This window comes from Tenrec ecaudatus, chromosome 1, assembly GCF_050624435.1.
Source record: "Tenrec ecaudatus isolate mTenEca1 chromosome 1, mTenEca1.hap1, whole genome shotgun sequence".
Lineage (NCBI taxonomy): Eukaryota > Metazoa > Chordata > Mammalia > Afrosoricida > Tenrecidae > Tenrec > Tenrec ecaudatus.
This window is the reverse complement of record NC_134530.1, coordinates 22,039,342-22,060,362: the sequence shown is the minus strand read 5'-3', so window position 1 is coordinate 22,060,362 and position 21,021 is coordinate 22,039,342. Positions and strand designations below refer to the sequence as shown.

The 21,021-nt window shown below is 57.5% G+C and overlaps 1 protein-coding gene across 3 annotated transcripts; it reads right to left on the bottom strand.

Annotated features, from left to right (window-relative positions):
• Nucleotides 1–257: 257 nt before the first annotated feature.
• Nucleotides 258–20,922, bottom strand: AP1M1 (adaptor related protein complex 1 subunit mu 1). 3 transcript variants are annotated; one of them, XM_075548503.1, is made up of 13 exons: nucleotides 20,758–20,922; nucleotides 15,424–15,580; nucleotides 14,129–14,196; nucleotides 12,976–13,106; nucleotides 12,112–12,259; nucleotides 10,948–10,983; nucleotides 5,479–5,605; nucleotides 4,809–4,951; nucleotides 4,595–4,666; nucleotides 4,138–4,296; nucleotides 1,484–1,609; nucleotides 1,044–1,119; nucleotides 258–954 (listed from the first exon to the last, which is right to left on the bottom strand). In XM_075548503.1, exons 1-13 carry the CDS (start codon nucleotides 20,797–20,799, stop codon nucleotides 932–934), a joined length of 1,308 nt encoding a protein of 435 aa, XP_075404618.1. In that variant the 5' UTR covers nucleotides 20,800–20,922; the 3' UTR covers nucleotides 258–931. The 3 variants fall into 3 exon arrangements, with proteins under 3 accessions (XP_075404618.1, XP_075404632.1, XP_075404625.1); XM_075548517.1 differs by lacking the exon at nucleotides 20,758–20,922 and adding an exon at nucleotides 20,680–20,698; XM_075548510.1 differs by lacking the exon at nucleotides 10,948–10,983 and having other exon boundaries at nucleotides 20,758–20,919.
• Between the last annotated feature and the right edge of the window lie 99 nt (nucleotides 20,923–21,021).

The following is a 21,021-nucleotide window of genomic DNA, read 5'->3' as shown; positions in this document are numbered from 1 at the left end:
GAAGGCTCATACATGGCGGGCCTTCCAGCCTGCCCCCAGATGACACCGCAGGGCAGTGGGATCCAGCAATTGACCAACACTGCTGGTCCTGGGGCTCTCCCAAGGTGGACACGGGGTGGCAGAGCTACCCCTATAAGGGGATGCCAGGTGGCCCGAGTCTTGCCCACACTCGCCAGCAGTCCATTTGGGTGCAGAGGTAACTGTGGGGAACCCCACGTCTCCCCCGTTCTGGCCCCACTAGTCACACGCAGCCTGGCTAGCAGCAGCACCAAGTGAAAGGAATTTAATGGAATCATGACTCGGACAAACACAGTGGGAGGACGAGGCACTGAGATGGTGCGGGCCCTCCCGGGCTCTGTGCAGGGCAAGAGGCTGGGCCAGGCCCCCAGCCCCCAGGGGAGAAACACTGACATGGCGTGGCATGGGCAGCCCCGGAGGGCAGCACAGTCCCAGCACGGGAGGCATGTGGACAGGCTGACCACCAGCCTCTGCTCCTGCGAGGAAGGTGAGGGAGGTGTCGCCCTCACTAAGTGCTGCCAGAGGGAGGAGGAGACGTGGGAACCGGATGGTGGCCCGCTGTGCTGGGGCGCGTGGGCCCAGCAGCATCGGTTATAATGGGAACAGCCGCCGGCCCGAGTGCAAGTTCATGAGCCCACAGCTGCTGTGAACAGCAACAGCGCCACGTCCTGGGCTGAAGGCGTGGCAGGCGGTGTCGGCAGCCAGTATCCGGCCAGTGCGTCCTCATCTTTTTGTTTCCAGGGAGCTGCACGGCAGAACAGCGGCACCGCCCAGAGGGCGGAGACAAGACGTCCCCAGAGGAGATGGCATTCCCCAGCCCACAGGCTGGAGGTGGCAAGGGTTCTGGGGGCTGGGAGGGCGCCGGGTCCAGGCGTCTGGCTGCCAGCTCTCTCCAGCTGCTTGGCAGGGGGCCTCACTGGGTCCGGAGCTGGTAGTCTAGATGAGGTGGAGGGCAAGGGTCAACCTCCGTCCACCCAGGGACCTGTCCACCCCACCCTAGCCCATGGGCCGGCGGCTGTACTCACCCCCATTCTGGGTGATGTATCGGACCCAGGGCAGGGCCTGGTAGCCACTCTTCTCGATGATCTTCAAGTAACGCACCTGGGGACACAGGCCGGGCCTGAGCACTTGACCCCGGCCCCAGCCTGCCCCCCCTGGAGACTTCCTCCCAGATGAGGCTGAGGGCAGACAGGGGCAGGAGGGAAAGAAGATCTACCCAGAAGGCAAACCTGGGGTACTGCTCACAGCCACCACACCTATCAGCAGCTCCCACTCCCAGATCAGGCCAGGGACCCCAATGACCCCAGCTCTGGCTTGTGCTGGGTCTGAGAGACAGCTGAGGTGGGGCTGCACGTGGCCAGGGAGGGGGGTCCTGGCACCCCAGGGCCAGACGATAGAGCCTGGTGGGTGGGTCCTGACCCTGCGCTGTTCCCGGCCCCATGCAACCCTGGCCCCAGCTGCACACCTGGATGCCGGAGGTGGTGAAGTAGGGGATCTCGAACTTGACACTGATGGGGGGCTTGCCCTCCTTGTCCTCCGCCTCCACACTGGGCAGGCCGAAGTGCGCCCGCATCAGGTACTCCTTGCCACCCTGGGGAGCAGGCAGAGAACGGTCAGCCTGTGGAGAATGCCGTGGGTGCCAGCCCCAGGCTCACTGTGTCACCGAGCCCGGCCATTGAGCTCTTCATGTGTGGGTGGTAGTGCCTCAGCTCCAAGACAGTATCTTCCAGTGCCCCAAGCCCCCCGTTCTTAGTACCCCAGGGACCTCCACGTACCCCTCCAGGGGATGTCCTTCCACACGCCCCCACGCTTATGTCCTAAGCCGCTTACCTGATTTGTTCCACTTCTGAACTCCCAGCCCAGAGGGATGCCCCCAATACAGCCCCCAACCCCGCTCCCCAAGCCTGGTGGTTCACCCTGTTTCCATGGGCCCCAGCTGGGTACGTGCCCAGAGGTCAGGTTCATTAGCTCCCTGGTGGCTGCCCCAGGGAACAGGACAGGCTGGCCTTGAGCACAGGACAGAGTTTGAGTGGCCTCTCCTGCTGCCGCCTCAGGAGAGCTGAGGGCAAAGGAGAAGTGCTCATCTGGTCAGGACTGAAAGCTCCTGGCAACTGAGAAACAGATCGAGCCTGACGGAGACACTCAGAGCCTCCTGTCTGCACACGCCATTCAACCTTGCTCCTGTTGTGACAACGGCAAACTGCAGGTGTGACAACAGTCTCAGCTGTGTGATCCCACTCTTGACACCTTCTCTGAGCCGCACCTCTACGGACAGCGAGTGAGACAGGCCCAGGGAGATCAGCAGAGCATTGTCTCTGAAGCCAGGCGTCATCAACAAGAAAGCTTCCTGGGGAACCACAGAGCAGACACCAGGCAGCTGCCAACAGGTGCTCTCATACCCACCGACTGGTCTCCTACACCACGGGGTCAAAAGGAAAGCACAGGAGGGCCAGCAAGACCCCACCTGGAGGTGGGAAGTGGTAACACAGGCATTCCTATAGGCATCCTTTATCATGGAAAACAAAGAAGACTGAGGCTGTCGAGGACTTCCTGTCCCTTGGACACAACCATTGCTCTCGGAATCAAAAGAGGAATTCCACGGGGCAGATACGCTGCTGAGGCTGCCATTCCCTACTGCTCTCTGGAGGTCCTGCATAGCTACTATGAAGGAGAAAGATGGGGTTCCAGTCTGGGAGACCCACAGGGGCAGTTCTACCCTGTCCTACAGGGTCACTCACTATGAGTCGGCATCGATTTGATGGCAGTGAATGTGGATACAGTGAGAGAAACCCGGCACAGAACTCCTGAGACCAGACTTACGGTGGTGGTGGGGGGGAGGGGGCGGGGGGGCGGAAGTGGAGGAGGAGAACAACGGAAACAGCTCTCCCTGGGAGGAAGTGGGACAGGCACTGCTATGTTGTGGGGTGGAAATGGATGAGCTGAAACAAAATGTGTATCAACTTCCAAACTACCCGATGGCCTGCTCTCTCCCCTCCACCTAATCCACAACACAGGGACGACGGCGACGATCAGATCTCGGGCACACGGGCCTGCAAGCCTCCCGTGCAGTTATTTCAGGGTCTCTTCTTCCAGCGTGCTGACAAAGCACAAAGCCCACCTCTGCTGGTGGCCACGGAGTCACCACCGCTGCCGACTGCCAAAAAGCCAGCAACTTGGAAATGCGAGGAACACAAGGTTGGCTCAGGGCCCCGTTCACAAGGGGAGCAACGCGACACACGATGGCGAGGAGAAGGAAGGGCCCACGGAACACGTGGCACTGCACGACCTGGTGGAGGGGTGGGTTTTTCTGTTTCGATTTTCTACCAAAGTTTTCTACATTTTCTTCAAAAACAGCTCAAACTCTGGCTGCTGGGCTGACCCCGGCTCAGAGCAGCTCTGCAGGCTTCCCAAGCTGTCACCTTTACAGAGGCAGCTGCCACAGCCCTTGTCCCTGGGAGCAGCCAGAGGCTCCATGCACGGCCTCTCCTCGCTGGGGAACGCTGAGCTGGCAAGAGGAGCATGGCACTGTACTGAGGGAAAGCCGGACCGTGAGGACAACCTGGCACCGGATCACGGCAGCTCCAGTGGGGTTTCTCCAGGGATTCAGAGAGGGAAGGAAGGGGACAGGGGTAAAGGCGCCAGGCACCTGCCTGCAGCCCTCAGAACCCAGCAGGTGCCTCGGTGACAGCCCAGCCAAAGTAGACAGGCACAGGGGCTGAGCTTCCTTCCCTGAGCAGGTGCCGACCATCCCAGGAAGGCCCTGGATGATGGGAAATGGTCACCCTGGTTCCCCAGGTGACACCTACACACCTGCCAAGGACTGAACCGTCCCCCCAAACACGTGCTGTAACTGGTTGCCATCTGTTGGGCATGGGTATCTCTCAGTGAGACAGGGTTAGAGGAGAGCGAGTCTGAGCCAGAAGAGAGACTCAAGAAGAGAGCAGAGGAGAGTGGGAGAGAGATGCAGGACAGGAGCTCAGCCAGGAGCAGATGGTGAGAGACACAAGGAACAAACTTCCCAGGGCCCTGGGCTTCTATCCGGGGCGGCCACTTGATGCTGACCATGTGGCCGCTCCTAGGCGTCCTCTCCCCTCCCCTCCCCCAGGTGTGGGGCCTCACCGGGAAGGACTTGATAGACCACACGATCTCGCTATTCTCTGGCACCCACTTGACGCTGCCCACGGTGGTCTTGAACTTGGGCGAGTCGGCATCATTGGGCACGGGGATGTGGATCTCCACGTTGTTGGCTGTTGAACGCCGCTTGAATTGGCTCTTGGCCTAAGGGGGGGGCATGGCTTCTGAGGCTCCCTCACGGCTGCCTGTGCCCTCAGACTGGAGGCCGCTCTCCGAGGATAGGCAGCGTCCCCTGCAGTGGAAGCTCGGCCCGAGGGCTGCACCTCAGGAAACAACCCTTTGCCTACCTTCCCGGGTAGAGGGGCAGTTGGAGTTCCGCCCCTTGCTCTAGGCCCCTCCCAGGTCAGAGCTCCCTGGCAGGACTGTAGGTAGAGCCCAGGGCATGAAGCCTCCGGGGAGGAGGAAGGGGTGAGGTCGTCCCAGCTGGGTGCTGCACACTCACCTTGATCATGTACTCGATGCGGCTGTGAGAGTGCTTCTCGATGACAGACTCAATCCAGATCAAGGGCTTCACCTGTCGGGAGAGGGGGCTGGGCTCAGGGGGTCAGCGCCAGCACCGGGACACAGGGTGCCAAGGCGACAGTGGGTGCAGGGTCCTAGGCCCGGCTGCTCCAGGCCAGGGGCGGCCCTGAGGGCTTTGGGAGGGGCCGACTCACGTGGGTGTTGAGGCGGTAGGACATGAGCTCAAACTCGCCGTCGGGTGGGATGAAGGAGATGGTGCGGTCGTTCTCAAAGCGCGAGAGCCGCACGCACTGGTGGAACTTCACGTCCTCCAGCTCCACCGACTTGCTTTTGCCGCCTGCGGGGCGTGGGGTGCACTGAGGGCAGCCCACGCAGGGCAGGCCTGGGCTTCTGGGGCTCTCAGTAAGTCTCCAACCCTCAAGACCCCCTCAGTGCTCCCAGGCTTTGGACCCGCTGGCTTGGGCACGGCTCAAGCTCACCCGTGGGCAACTGAGGAGCCAGCAACAGTGTGTGGGGCTGGCCGGGTCCCTCAGGCCTGGCCCTGTCCATATCCCCTCCAGGAACCGAGGGTGGTAGACTTCAGGCCCCACTGGAATGTGGGGACGGTGTGAACACTGAGGGGGTGGGGAGCAGTCACACATTGGGCACCCTAGGCCTGTCAACTCTGTTCACCCTGCAAAGCATGCTGGGACCACCCTGGGGACTGTGAGGGACGGCTGTAAGGCTTGGATGGTGTCACCAACGTTTCCATGCCTCTGTGTGGCCCACATGCAGACATTGGCTCTCGCCGCCACCACGCCACCACAGGACTGCTTCACAGCCGCCTAGGACGACCGCCGGGTGCGCCCAGTGCCCGGTACTCACGGCCCGTGTTGTCGAAGAGCACCTTGTCGTTGAGGCCCAGGCGTAGCTCGGGCATGCCTGACAGGAAGACCCGCATCTTGATGGAGCCCACGATCTCACTGCGCAGCACGTTCCCGTTGGCACTGACCTGGGGGCGGGCCGGGCCCAGTGAGGGGAGGCCGTGTCCACGTCACCTGCCATAGCCCACTACTCACCACCCTCACAGCAGGACCTCTGGGATTCCCCCCTTCCCCCTTCCAGCACACCCTGTGCCCCTTTAGCTGGGGAGCCTTGTTAGTCCCCACCGTGGGCCCAGGGCCCTGCCTGAACCGCTTCACCGCCACCTCATCTCTCATGTGCCCTCACCGCTGGTGCCAGGCAGAAGCTCAGCCCCAGCTGCACTGGCTCCCGGGCAGGCCAGGCTGGTTTCTCCAATCTCTCTCTGCCTGGGCTGGGAGAACCTTCCCGGGACAGATCCCTTCCTGCTCCCCGGACCCTGGGGAGGGTGACAGCCACCACTGACACACAAGAGAAGGGATTCAGCATGAGCCCCACCACGACCGCTGCCATGAGGGGACCCCGCCTCCATACCACTCTGGACAAGCCCTGCCACGCTCACCTCAAGGTGGGGACACTGAGGCCCACCCAGGTCTGCCCTCTGAACTTCAATGTGGCCCCACCATCCCTGGCCCCCTCCTCCTCTCTCTGCAGCCTGGTCTACTGCACGGGGCCCAGGTGGCCAGCCTACCAGATATAGCTGCTGGTATGCGGTGGACAAGCAGGCTTGGGAGGGGGTGCCTGCATGGGCGGGAGCCCAATCCTGGTCTGGACCTGGGGGGCAGTGGGGTGCTCAGCCCCTTGTGCACCCTGCTTGGAGTGCCTCCCCTCCCCGGGCCATCTCTGAGCCAGGTTTTGGTTCACCATGCAATCCACAGAGTCCCAGGGCTGTCCCACCTCACAGCTTACATCTAGTCCCAGGGAGGCAGCCACTGGGAAGCACCAGAATCAGAACTTGATGCCAGAAATCCCCACGTATTAGGGACACCTAGACGCACTACTCCAGGGTCCCAGGCCCAACAGAGCCACCCAAGTTTCTGCGACAACTGTTACACGGCTGCCGGTGTCCAGGGCAGTAGCAGAGAGCCACCTCGGTTCCAGGGATGATCAAGAAACGTCATATTTCTGTCTGGGGTTTCTGCGACGATCTCAAGTAGCATTTTGGTGTCTGGGGAGGCCACGCAGGCCCAACCGGGTGTCAGGGCACCTTGGACCCAGCCTGCAGTGCGGAGGGGGGGCTGGGCCCTGACACCAAAGGCAGTAAGTGCCAAGTCTCCTGTCTCCTTCCTCTCTCAGCCCTAGGCCTGTCCCCAAGCCTCAGGCTGCAGTTCTGAGTTGGGGTTGGGGAGTGTGGGGAGCCAACCCCGCTGCTCTTTTCTCTGTCCCCCTCCATCTGGGCCAGCACAGGGGCTTCACCCCAGAGGAGGAGGAGGAGCTAGCGAAAGCTGAGCCCGACCCCAGAGCTCTCGAGAACTGGCAAGCGCAGTCCACGGAGGGTGGGTCAGCCCAGGGAAAAGGTCAACGTGCTCCCCGTGATTCAAATGAGACTGAGGATCTTAAAGCAGAACATTCAGGAAGCCAGGATGAGAGCCCCAAGCCACTTGGAGTGTGAAGAACCGTAGGAAACTGCAAACTGCACACATATAACATACAACAGACTTCAGCCGGCTCCTGCCAAATCACGCCCCGCACCCCGCCTGGCAACAACAGTGACAGCAGCTCATCTCGGCAGATAGGGACGATGGGCAGAAGGCGCGGGTGGAATTTCCGAATGGAAGAGTACAAGAACAGAAATGGAAAAACCCACAGGACGGGCTCACAGCAGGGTGGAAATGACACAGGAAAGGGCCGGTGGGTCTGGAGACACAAACAAGTGATCCACGCTGAGCGTGAGGGGCCGTCGGGATGCCCCCACCAGGCTGCGCCCCCGCTGTGGGCAGGAGGAGAGAACAGGGCAAGGCTGAGCAAGCCCAGCCGCGCAGCACTTCTCACCCACTCGAGCAACCCACCCGCATCCAAGTCCGAGGGCGCTCTCCGTTCAGGCTGGTGCTGCGCACGCCCCCTGCTGTAAGGCTGCAGCTCCACCTGCTGTCCACGCCTCAGGATTTGAAGCGCCACTTTGACCTTGTCAAAGTTGGGCTGGACCATCTCGGGCAGGTAAAACCAAGCACTCCCTGCCATCACACTGATGTCGTCTCATGGCGACCCCACAAGACAGGGCAGCGCTGCCCCTGTGGGTTTCCCAAACTATGTCTCACTTTGGGCAGGGTGGGGTGGTGTGTTTAAATTCAAAGGTGGTCAGTGGCTGCTTGGAATCTACAGCTTTGCAGCACTCCCAGCACCAACGTGAAAGCATGTGCCCATGGGTCAAGACCGGTCTGCTGGCTCCGTAACAACTCTGTCGTATGTAGTCTCATGACCGCCTGCCTCACTGCCATCCAAGTCACTTTCCTCTCATACCAACCCTACCGGACGGCAGAGCTTGTTCCTGCGGATTTCTGAGACTGCAAGTCATGACTGGAGCAGGCAGACTCAGAACTGCTGACCTTGAGGCTGGTAGCCCAGTGCTTAACCCACAGCACCACCAGAGTCCATTTTCTCATTGCGGTGCATTTGTAAGAAAGCCGCTGAGGAGTCTCCCGGTCGGTCGGTCAGTCAAGGCAGCACGGTCAGCTGGAAAGGTTTCCTGCACGGTGGGCGGGTGAGGCTTCCCGGGGACACCTCCGAGCACGGGCAGCAAGCTGCCTGATGGAGCAGGTCCCCAGCTTTCCGCACCTTTCTCCAGCTTCCTGGAAAGGCCCTCTGAATAAGCCCATGATCGCCTACGTCCTTTGAGGAAGGACATCAGGATAGCGCCCTTAGAGCTGTCTGTTTTGTGAAGGATGCAAACGGACAGATTCCAGAATCTGAACGACTCCCCAGCAGCACAAACCCAAACACCACCTAGCTGAACGGCTGGAAAGAGCGACAAAGAAACAGTGTCTGAGAGGCAGCCCAAGGGAGTAGCATACGGCCTCAAGGCGAACAGTGGCTCAGCTAGCGGTGGATTTCCCATCCAAACCCAGACGCCGGCAGGAAACGGCTGCGCACTTCTACAGCGCTGAAACACAAGCGCCGACCCGCAACTCCACATCCAGGAGGACTCAGGAATGAAGGGGCAACCGGAGTCCATAACCAGAAGCCTGCTCCCCAGACAGCGAGGGAGTGAAGCGAGCGCACAGAAAGGGCATTCTTCTGCTCCCCTGGGGTTCTCCAAGCCACTGAAAGCAAAAACTCTTACAACAGGGTAGAAATTCAAACCAACAATCCTAACGGAATGTCTGATGAGGACTTTAAGGTGTGTATGTAAAACACAGAACTACAAAACAAAGGAGTAGCAAGGTTTCTACATTCCAGCTGAGTAGCAAAATGCTGATTCTACATAGACTGAAAAAATATGTACTTTATAATCCTTTAAACAACACTAAAAAGCTCTAAGGATAAGTATAGTCACACTTAGAACAAATGCATCAAAATGTAATACTAAAAAAATAATAATAATCCAGAGAACGATGGGAACAAGAAAGCGAGAATGATACGGGAAGCCTTCATCAAAATGTCCATTAAATGGGAATGGTTTGATGGTTTAAACACACTGGTAGAAAAATCAGAGATTTTCTGAATGGGCTACAAGAGAGAGCGTCTAGTTATATGCGGTCTATAAGAAACTAATTTCAAATATATGGGTGTAGGTAAATTAAAATAAAAGGGAAAAGAGAAAAACAGGATGGGAAATATATGCTATTCAAACACTGATCAAAACAAAGCTAGCACGGCAACATTAATCTCAAAATACACCCCAGAGAAAAGAACACTACTCGGTACACAAAGACTTACCGCAGAATGATAAAAAGTGTCAGCTGACCCAGGAATAAAACAATTCTAAGTTTCCTTGTGACTGACAGCAAAGCTTCAAAATTTAAGAGGCAGACACGAAATTTAAGAAGCATGGGGAAATTATAACTGGAGATTTCTATGCTCCAATCTCAGTGATGATGAGCCAGTCAACAGAAAATTAGCAAGATTATATAAGAATTGAATATTACCGATCCACTGGATTTAACTAGCATTTACAGAGTACTGCAACCAATCAAAATAAAATAAAAAGAAAAATTAATGATAATAAAAATCTCTAAATATTTGAAAATTACAAAATATACTTTAAAAATAATTCACAAGTCAAAGAGGAAGCCACCAGACAATTTAAGATATTTTTAAATGAACCTAAAATACCGAATTGTGAGACGCAGGCACAGCAGGTTGTAGAAGACAATGTATGGCATTAAGTGTTTATGTTAGAAAGGAGTGGAGGCTCACTCTCCAATCTGTTCTTCAATCTTCAGCTTTTGTCTTAAGAAACTAGAAAAATCCCAAAATACCGTACACCCAAGCCAAGAAGAAGAAAGGGAATACCAAACATAGGCACAGAAGTTGATGATCAATTTAGGAAGCATTAGGAGCTCTACTACGGTGAAGTCTTCCAGTCCATGAACATGATATGCACATTTCACACTACTGATCCAATTACCAGCAGGTATTACAAGCTGCACAGAAAAGCAAAGGCGTTAGAGGAGCTAAAACAATTTTGAAAGAAAGATAAAGTTGGAGGAATCATCCCATTTTAAAATCTACTCTATAGTTACAGCTATCAAGCCAGTGTGGGACTGATCAAGGGTCAGACATACACATCGATGGGGCACAACAGAGTCTAGACACGGCACAGTCTTTTCAACAAACAATGCCGGAATAACTGGACATTCATATGAAAGAAAATTAATTTGAGGGGAAAAACCCCATATATTATTGTGGATCACTGACTTACATGTGAAATGTAAAACCCTGAAACTTTTAAGAGAAAATCTAAATGAGTTCTCATGGACAAGACACCAAAAGCACAAAGGAGTGAGAGGCTTTCTGGACTAGGTCCAAACTAAAGACATCTGCTCTGTGAAAGCCACAGCTCTGGGAGAAAAAGGAAAAGGAAAGATGAGCTACAGACTGGGATCGAATATTTGCAAATCACATTATTTGACAAAGGTCTTATAGCCAAAGTACATAAAACATGTTCAAAGCAATAAGAAAATTAACCCCCCAACTTGAAAATGCTCAGCAGCCATGGAGTAAACGCTTCCCCCAAGAGGACTCAAGGGCGGCAAATTCGCACATAAAAAGACACACAGCATCACTGGCCATGAGGAAAATGCCAACGGAAACATCAAGGCAGCACCACGAGACACCTACTAAAATGAGGAAAAAGAAGAGACACGGACAGCACCAAGTGCTGGCGAGGATGCACGGCAACCCAACCCTCCTCCACTCCTGCTGGGGATGCGAACACGTACAGCCACTGTGAAAGGGTCTGGCAGTTTCTGATAAAGTTAAACATACACTTACCGTATGACCCAGCAATCCCACTCCTGGGTATTTACCCTAGAGAAACGAAAACTTATGTCCACACAAAAACCTGGACACAGAATGCTCATAGCAACTTTATTTGTCATTGCCACAAACGAAAACCAGAAAACTGGAAAGACCCCAGACGTCCTTCGATGGGTGAGTGGATTAAACAAGCTGTGGAACACCCAGACCACGAGACAGGAAATAAACAAAAATGGAACCAAGACAGAGCAACTTGCAGGATCTCAAAGGCATTATGCGGAGGGGAAGCAGCCAGGCTCACCAAGTTACATGCAGTGTGATTCCATGACCAAACAGTCTCAAGACACAGAACGGGGGGAGCGCCCGCGGGGTTTGCCAGGGGGTGGAGGATATGACCACACGGGGGCAGCACAGGGAGGTTGGGGGAAGGGTGGAGGAGGGAGTGAAGCTCTTCGGTGTCCCGAGTATGGGGGTGGGTGCACACGTGTTAGAATTCACACAAGGAAAAACAGTCACTTTCCTTCAATGACAACGTGAGCAATAAAATTAAAGGAAGAAGCCAGAGATACAAATAGCAGCAGGCACACAGAACCCCAAACGGACAAGAAAACCAGTTGTAGGAGAACAACGTATTACGTTTCTATAGCAAAACCGCCTACATTAAATATTATCCATAAAACATGGGCTGAAAAAGGATATCAAATCCTCACATCAGGTGGCGCTTCTGATTATGGGAGTCCTACATATGGTTTGTTTTTATTTTTAAATCTCGTGTGTGTGCGTGTGTGTTTTCTCTAAATTGAAACAAAAGTTGCTGTCGACTGTGAGCTGCCATTGCATGGATTGGATTCTGACTCAAGGTAATGACCATGTTTACAGAGTAGAACTGAGCTCCACAGAGTTTTCTTGGCTGTGATCTTAATGGAAGCAGATCGCCAGGCCTTTCTTCCGTGGTGCAGCTGTGTGTGTGGGTGGGGGGGGGATATTTCAAACTGCCAACCTTTAGGCTAGCAGTCAAGTGCAAACTGTGTGCACTATCCAGGGCCAAAAGCTAGCGCAGAGATCAAGTGCACAGCCTGAACCACGGAATCTTGTCTGCTGACACCTTACTGAGCGCAAGCGGGTCCTGGGCCCCTGCTGCTCTGCATCAGCCATGGAGAAGACAAAGTAAGAACCTACCAGGAGGTTGACGGATTCGATGACGTCCAGAAACACCTCGTTCTTCCGGTACTTGATGCCCTCTGATCGCCAGGACACTGCATTGGTGACAGTGGCGGGGGGCCGCGGGGCCCCAGTCTCCAACTTGTGGCCCTCCTGAGTGATGTACCTTTGAGACAAGCTCAGAGTTATGGAGGCCCCACCACACAAGCACTCCCACCTTGGCACTGCTTTTCAGGGGTGGGGGGTGGGGCGGAGTGGGACGGGGCATCTCGACCAGGCTGAAAACAGGACCCGTCTGTATCAGGGGCCGGAAGCCTGGCACAGACTTCAGGGGGCTGCTTGTAAAGGAATGACCTTGTTTGGGGGCTGACTCTTGGGGGACATTTGAGAGATGGACAGTGATAATGGCATGACATACCTGAAGTCACTAATGTCTTGAATCAGTGAATGTCCTAGTGTGTATATTTTCATCATCACACACAAAAAAGATATGGTGACTGTCTTATCATTTCAACACTCTCTCTCTCTCTGAAGTGACATGGAACCCAAGGCAGTTGCTCTGTGGGCCCAGAGAGGGAATGCTGGGCTGGAAACAAAAGCAGGGTGCTCGCCCCCTAGCCTGGTGTGTGTGTGACCCTCCAGGAGTGTGACCTGACGACCCTGCACCCCCACATGGCTGGTCAGGGGCTCCCTCCTCGGCTCCCTGGAGGCGGAGACCAGCGGCAGGAAGGCACTCCTGAAGAGCAGGAGTCAGGGAAGGAAACAGCTCACCCCGGCCTCAGTTGTGAGGCTGATGATCAGAACAAAGGCCCAAGGCGCTCAGTATGCCCACACCTGCCTGGGGTCCCCAAAGTTGTGCCAGGCACTGGCCGGCCCACTCACTCCTGCAGGATCTTGCTGTCGGTGGTCTGCGGGAAGCCGAAGTCCATGAGCTCATCCAGCAGCTCGTAGACGATGACGAAGTTGTCCCGGATGCTCTCCTCCTCCAGCTCCTTGAAGTACTCCGAGAACACCTGGGCAGGTGCAGGGAAGCCAGGCGTGGAGGAGGGGAGTGGTGAATGAATGCTCACACAAACTTACCTGCCCCTTGGGCCCTTCCCACCCAAGCTGCCTCTGCCCATCCCCAGCAGGCACCCACTCCCACTGCCCCCTTGGTCTGAGTCAGGGGGAACACAGGCGGGGCAGGAAGAGATTCTCCTTGCTTGGCTGGGGCTGGCCAGTGTGGAGCAGTGTGGCAGTGCGGGCACACCCTGCCCAGTTCAAGGGCCAGTTCAGACCATTCCAGAAAGAACACAGATGGAGTGCTCAGCAGCAGCTCCGTCTGTCACTAGAATGGGAGAGGGCATCCGGGCAGAAGGAACACTTCCCAATCAAGGGGCATAAAGCCCCTGCTCCCAGGTCTTGCCTCCGGGGCCACCCTGCTGACTGGCTTTACAAGAGGCAGCAGTGTCACTGTCCCCACCTCCCTGAGATGACAGCAGGACAAGGCCCTGCTCTGCAGCCACCAGAGGGCTTTCCCCGTGGCCTTGTTGCTCCCCTTCCCCCTTCCCAAACCCTCAGTGCTCTCCCATGTGGCTCCCAGACTGGCTTTGGGGACCACCACCTGAGAATGGGGAGCACAACGCAGCCCCACCACAGCCGAACCCCACAGCGGCTGCCTTACTGACTGCCCTGCTGCCTCTTAGTTCTTTCTTCCCTCGGCACCAGCGGTCACTTTAACTACAGCAGGCCATGCTCCCCAAAGCCCTGCAACCGTTCCCCCTCACGGGCCCTGCACACTCACGCTCACCCACTTCACCCAATGTGGAGCACTGGACCGGCTCCCTGTCCCAGGTCCTGACAATACCTGGGCACCCTGCCCCTCCATTATCTCGCCATCTCAGGCACAGGCTGCGCTGGGTGATAAACATCCCTTCTGGGTTCACGTCTAGGATAGGCCAACTAGGTGGGGGTCAGGCAGACCCACCTTGCCTGGGCCCCTCCCCCCTGCCCAAACTGAAGAGCTGAGGTGTGGTCCCACCCCATGCTGGCTCACCTGCACCACCTTGTAGAGGAAGGAGAAGACGAGGGAGACGCACGCATTCTTCTTGGAGGTTGCCACCACTGAGAGCCAGTTAAGGAGCTACCAGCAGCCAATCCAGGTCTCTGCTTGGGAATGGCCAGTCCCCCCTCCCACGTCCCCTCAGGCCAGGGTGCAGTAGCTCACCATCAGCGAGCTGGCACCTGCCTCAGGGGGACTGCACATAGCCCAGAATGAAACAAGGCCTGGTCCTGCTCCAGCCCCCACTGACTGGCCAGGAACTGTCCTAGAACTCTCAAGGCAGATGAGAATGCTCCCCCTGAAGGACCCCGAAGGTGCAGAGCACCTAGCACACACCAGGAGGCGCTCAGCTGACACGGGGCAGCCTAGATGGTGAAGAGAGCTAAGTGCTGCCGCTGACCAAGGAGGATGGGGGCCGGGCAGAGGGAAGCACCATGGGGCACCATCCAGCGGCAGGCACGAGGGGAGGCCAGAGTCACCCAGCCATGTGCCACTGTGGTCAGGTGGCTGGCCAGCTTGAGCATTCCCTCTAAACCCCGCTCACAGAGCCAGGCTGCGGAAGGCCCGGGGCAGTTCTGCTCACTGTGCCCTGTGTGAGCACTTCCTGTTCCTCCTGTCCCTGGCTTCTCCCCTGGGATGCATGTTGCCGACTTCCCTGCCCTGCTTTGGGCTCTGGGGGCAGCCTCAGCCCCACCAGGTAACATGACTTGAAGATGGAAGGAAGGGCCAAGCCAAGTGAGAGGACAGAGGGCAGGGTCACCCCCTCCAACTCCAAGGCAACACCAGCTTGACAATTTCGGCCACCTGACGGTGCCCACTTGAGAATGCCACTCTTTTCACAGGCACATGGTGTGTAGGCTGGGAGGGAAAGGACCAGAAAGAGCCCTGGCTGGCACCCACATGGGGACATCGGGGTCCACCTGAGAACACCAAGCTCGGAACTCAACTGCACCGCCTGCTCTGTCCCCATCATCCCAGAGCCAGGGCAGCTTTGGGTAGGCCCGCCTCCTGACCCGTGCTCAGTGCACACCCCCAAGGCTCTGCAACACACACTCAGCAGGGCAGGTCCACCTGGCCTGAGACCCATTTCTAACGTGGCCACACTGCAGAGAACAGAACAGCTGGCCCGGCCTGTCTGCTGGCAGTTCCAGGCACCAGTACCACTGACACTAAGGGCCTTTGGAGCAGGGTCTGCCAGGAGGGTGAGGGGCTGAGCTGTGAGACCAGATGTGGGTTTCTGTTGTGCAGGCGCACACCCGCCCGCTCGCTCGCCTGCCATCCAAGGCTACAGTAGAGGTTGTTGTGTTTGATCCACATGAAGCGGACGCCGCCATGGGCCAGGATGGGTGACAGCATGCCCTCCTCCTCCTTCTCCATCAGGATGGGCATGAAGTGCTCCACCTCCGACATGTCCACGTCCCCGCGGTAGTTCCGGCAGATGAGCACCTGTGGCAGGAAGAGAGGTGGGGCGGCTGCCGGATGTTGTCTCCCCACCCAGGGCACTTCACGGGGAGCTTGTCCCTGGGGACAGTCCTTAGGAGACAACCTCCAACCTAGGGGATGTACTTGGGGGGGGCAGGGGTGTGTCATATGACAGAGACCCTACTCCTGGTGGCTTTTTCCTGGGCTCTGGCTGAGTGGTGAGCCCCCGCATCCCCCCTCCCCTATACTGCAGTGGCGGGAGGACAGTGGGGCCAGCCCTGGGGAAACAGCCTGGCGCGTTCTCAAGTACACACCCCACCCTGCTGCGACCCAGCCCGCCCGCCTCCTGAGCAGCCACTCACAGCAGCCCCGGAGACAAGGCAAATGTCCCCATGGGCGGCCAGAGAAAGAGTGTCTGCTCCCGGAAGGGACTGGAGGGAGTGACACAGGACGAGGTTTGGAGCCTGACAGAGGTGCGAGGCGGCATGTTCTGTTGTGGTTAGGTGCCTCGAGTCGGTCGACCCGTAACAACCCTATTCACAACAGAAGGAAACACTGCCCGGTCCTGGTCATCCTCACCCTGTTCCTATGCCCGAGCCATGACTGCAGCCACGGTGTCACACACACTCACTCACCATACACTCAATCACTTGCACACTCATACACTCCCATACTCCCTCCTCTTCCCTCCCTCCCTCTCTCTGCCTCTCTCCTTCTCCAGGGACCCGCTCCCCCCCAGCAGTAGGGGCAGTCCAGTCTCCACATCCCTTACCCTTTCCCACTGCCCCATGAGGGGGCTTGCCATTCTCTCCAAGGTGGGCAGCGGAGCCCAGAGAGGTGGCCGGTCACTCACTCCCCTGCTCCAGGGCCTCCCTGGGCCACCACATCTTTTCGGGGAGGGGAAGGGGTCCGAGGCTTCCCCTGCACAGAGCTGTGCAGTGGGCCACAAGCTCTGCACACACACAGTGAGGCACGCGGAGCCCGTGCTCAGGGTGCAGCTAAAACAGATCCAAGTGCTCGCAAGCCCCAACCTGCCCCAAGGGGCCAGGGCTGAGGCCCTCAAACCCCAGCAGAATGGAGTCAGGGAAGCCTTGCCAGCCCCACAGTGCCTTCTCCACAGACTGGGAAAGGCTGTCTCACATCCAGTCAGGTTGGGTCTCTTGGGTTTCCCTGTGTTGACACCTTGGCCCGTGCTGCCTTCCCGCACTGAGAACACACCAGAGCCTCGTCCTCGCCACCAACCAGACCTGACTCTGCTCCAGGGCCTTTGCACGTGAATGCCTCACCCACTCTCCTCACGCCCAGCACAGCAGGACCTGCCCCCACCCCACCCTCCCAGCTGGAACAAGTGGGAAAACCAGAGGAACCGGCTGCCCAGCCTGGGGATCTGCTTTCATTAAGACATCCCCAAGAAACACAGGGGTGCACATCTACGCCTCACGTTGTCACCAACTCCACAGCACCAGGGGTCTTCTTCGGGCCTGCCAAGGCAGAGGTGCGTCCAGGCCTGGGACAGAGGAGCCCTGGCTTTAAGCCCAGGCTCCGCGGGCAGCAAGACTTGGGGGTACACTTGGGCATGGCTGACAGGTCCAGGGTACAGGAAGTGGTGTGTGCTACCCAAGGGCAGGGGAGGCCAGGGCCTGGACTGGCTGGGCAGAACCCTGGTCACTTAGGGCAGGTCAGACACTGGCAGTGGAGGGCAGCTTTCAAGGCCGGAAGTGCGCGTGGAGGGAGGAAGCCTAAGTCATCTTGGTTACTGAGACGCAGGAGCTTCCTGAAAGGCAAGACCGGTCATGCTTCCCGGGTGCTGGACCCTCTGCTCCTGGGTGATAATCTCCCATCCCTGAATCTCAGTACCCACAGCCCCTGGGGCTCTCCCTCCCCAGGCGTCGCTAATACTGGAGAGACTGCGGCTGCCCTTCCCCACATGTGCCCCCTGGCTACCTGTGGACCAGACTGTCACCTTCTCAAACGAGACATGGCCCTACTCTATTCCAGGAAGCCCTGTCATCTCCCTTTCTGTGGCCCCTCAGGCAAGAAACTTGCCCCTGCCTGGATCCAGCCCCCAGCTCTGTCTCAGGGCCACATGTGACCGTGGGCTGGGTGTGGGACTCAGCGAGTCCCCAGGACATCCCAACAATGCCTCGCCTGACCAGTGACAACAGCAAGGCGACAGAGAGGTGCCTTATTGACCAGAGGCTACCGACAGGGATGGGTGCTGAGCCTCCCAGAGACTCCCTGTCCCTGGGGCTGTGCTTGGTGTGTGCTGGGTACTCAATTAACATTTGCTGTGGGTCAGAGAGGACCCAAAGCCCAGGCAACAAGGTCCCGGGGTGCCCATCTGTCCCTCAACTCTGGGGTACCCATCTTTCCTGTCTCTGAGAGTCTAGGTAAGGAAGCCCAGCAAGGGTCTAAAAGCTGTGGGCTTTGGGTAGCACCTAAGGAGAACAGCCCTGGACCACCCATTCAGGAAAAAGGTGCTGGGGTGGGAAGCCGCTTCACCTCCTGGCTCCTATCTGCTTCTGTAGGACTTGACCCCAGGTACGTCTCAGGGACCACCTTGCTGGACACTGGGATTTGTCTGTGTCACTCCCGGATGCAAGAGGTCAGCCGACCACGGGCTTCCCCACAGTGGGCTTGGGGGAAGGTAAGCAGCCCACGTCTGAAAGTCTTCCGGGACCCTCCTTTAAGTGGCCCTCTCAGAGTCCCTTAAGGACCCTGGGTGGCTCAAGCGGTTTGCACTTGGCTGCTAACCTAGACATTGGCAGCGTGACCACACCCAGTGGCATCCTGGAAGAAAGGCCCGGCAATCAGCTTCCATAACGATTCCAGCCGAGAGAGACCAACGGGGCCCAGTCTGACTCTGGAACACCAAAGCATCAGGGTCAACTTCTTGGCAACAAGTTTGGTTTAAGTATTTTTGATCAGGACCCCACTGCGCCAACCTGGAAAATGAACTGATTCTGAAAAACCAGCCCAGGCTCATCCAGACGTCCCTCATTCCTGACCACATGGATGGGCTACTCTCTTGGGCAAGGGGGCCCTCCCGATGGCACATGCTCATTCACGCCCTACCTCCCCTGGGCTGTGCTTTCGGAGGCTACCCCCCACCTCCCCCACAGGGCAGGGACTGGCGCTGCTTTGGGCTTCCTCTGCCTGGCACTAGTCCCTGGGTGGTACAGATAGCTCAAGAAGACAGTCAAATAGACTGTTTTCCCGAAAGTAAGACATCCCCCCCAAATAAGACCTCCCTGAAAATAAGCCCCCCCCAAGCTACCATAACTCTGAACTCTGGACCTAACCTGCAGCTCACTGTTGGCCGCAGCGCAGCCGGAGCAGACAGGAAGTGTGAAGGTCTCTTTTAATAAAACAATAAATGTGTACCATATTCTTCCTCACGGAAAAATAAGACATTCCCTGAAAATAAGACCTAGCGCATCTTTGGGAGCAAAAATTAATTTAAGACACGTCGTATTTTCGGGGAAACAGTGTATAAGGATATGTGCAAAGACCTGGAGTTAAAAAACCGAAAGCAGAACTCAACAAACTCAAGAAAAAAAAAACCTCACGTCTCAAGTTGCAGTATCAAAAGATTCTCTGGACAAAACAGGTAGCAATCCTGATAGATCGAAGTTGTCCAGGATTTCATCTGGCTTGGATCCACAATCAATGCGCACTGCGGGGGAAACCGCAGTCAAGAGATCAGAAGATGCACTGCATTGGGGAAATCTGCTGCACAAATGATCGCTTAAACGTGTTCCAAACATAGAGGTTACTTCGCGAACTAAGGTTCGGCTGACCCAAACCATGGTATTTTCAACGGCCTCAAATACAGATGAAAGTTGGACAAGAATTAGGAAGACTGGGAAAAAATTGATGCACGTGAACAACGAATATTGAAAGTACTATGGGTGGCCCAAAGAACAAAGCAATCGGTTTTGGAAGTATGGCCAGACTGTTCCGTAGATGCAAGGGCTGTGAGACGCGGTCTCACACGATGGACGTGTTATCAACAGGAACTAGTTCCCGCGGAAGGACATGGGGGAAGGGGGGGGGCGTGGTGGGGGGGGCCTTAGGATGGAAATAGTCCCTGCGGAAGGACATCTCATCTCACGTGGTAAAGTGCGGGGCAGCAGCGGCAAAAAAGGGAAAGTTCTCGACCAGATGGTTTGACAGAGGGACAATGGGCTCAACCGTAGGAGCGGCATTTTATTCCGTTGTATGCAAGGTCGCCGGGTCGGGACAAACTGGACCCGAGCTGGAAAACGGGTGGTCCCAACCGGGGGCCCAGCAAGGCCTTGGAAGGCAGGCCTGGCGATCTGCTTCGGCAAGATCTCAACTTCAAAACACGCTGCACACTCGCTGACAGTGATCGCCGGCTGACCTCAGGGCGCAACAGACGGGAGTCCTTGGGCGGGGCACACGCTCTCCGCCTTCGGCTGCTAACGGAACGGTCTGTGGGTCAAGTCCACTGAGAGGCAGCTCGGAAGAAAGGCCTGGCGATTTATGTCTGCAGCGCCCAGGGGCCCCCGTGGTCACCAGGAGTTGCAGCGGAGAGTCCACAGAGCCTGGCACTCGGTACCGGCCCCACAGAACGCAGGTGGGCCAATGGGGGGGGGGCGGCATTCTGAGTGCCGCTCCTGGGGCCGACTGGCCAGTTTCCTAGTCCTGGTGCGCTCTTGGGCGGGGTGCCCCAGCCTCTGTTTCCCCCGAGGCTCCCCGTGCAGGTTCACCTCTCCCCTCACTCTCTGTACAGACTCGAGTGTCTGTCTGTCACCTGAATGCCCCTTGCGCAATGCCTGCAGGCTCCGGCGGGGACAAAGCGCTCCGAGAAGGCGGAATGAGCCCCCCCCCCCGTGTCCCCGCCACGCCTCGGTCCTCGGGCTAAGGGTCGGGGGGCTCTCGGCCCCTCAGGAGCCGCAGGGCCTTCCCTCCCCAAGGTCTCCGTGGAGGCCCCCGCCCCCGTCCGCATTGCGAGGCTGTGAGGGTCGTGCAGCCGCGTACCTGGCCGCCGTCGGCACGACCTAACAACAGGGCGAGGCTCCGGGCCAGAAGAGCCTGCCCGGTCCCCTAGCACGGGCGCGGCCTGGGGGACCTGCTGGCCCCACCCGCGGGCCGGTTACCTAGCAGCAGGGTGGGTCCCCGAGGGGCGAGGGCCCCGCAGTTGCTTGGCAACGGGACAGGTGGGGCGCCTTGAGTACCTTGCCCTTCAGGTCGAGCACGTAGACGGCGCTAGCGGACATGGCGGCGGCGGCAGGAGGCCGGGCAGTGGCCCCGGAGGCGGCGGCGGCGGCGACGGCCGAGAGTCGAGCAAGGCCGGCCGCGTCCCGCAACAGCCCGTCTCTACTTCCGGTCCGGGAGCCGCGCGCGGACCGTTATGTCCGATCTGGGCGGGGCTGCCGGCACTGCGCAGGCGCGCGGCGGCGTGTGCGCAGACGCAGTAGCCAGGTGCGAGCCCGGCTTCC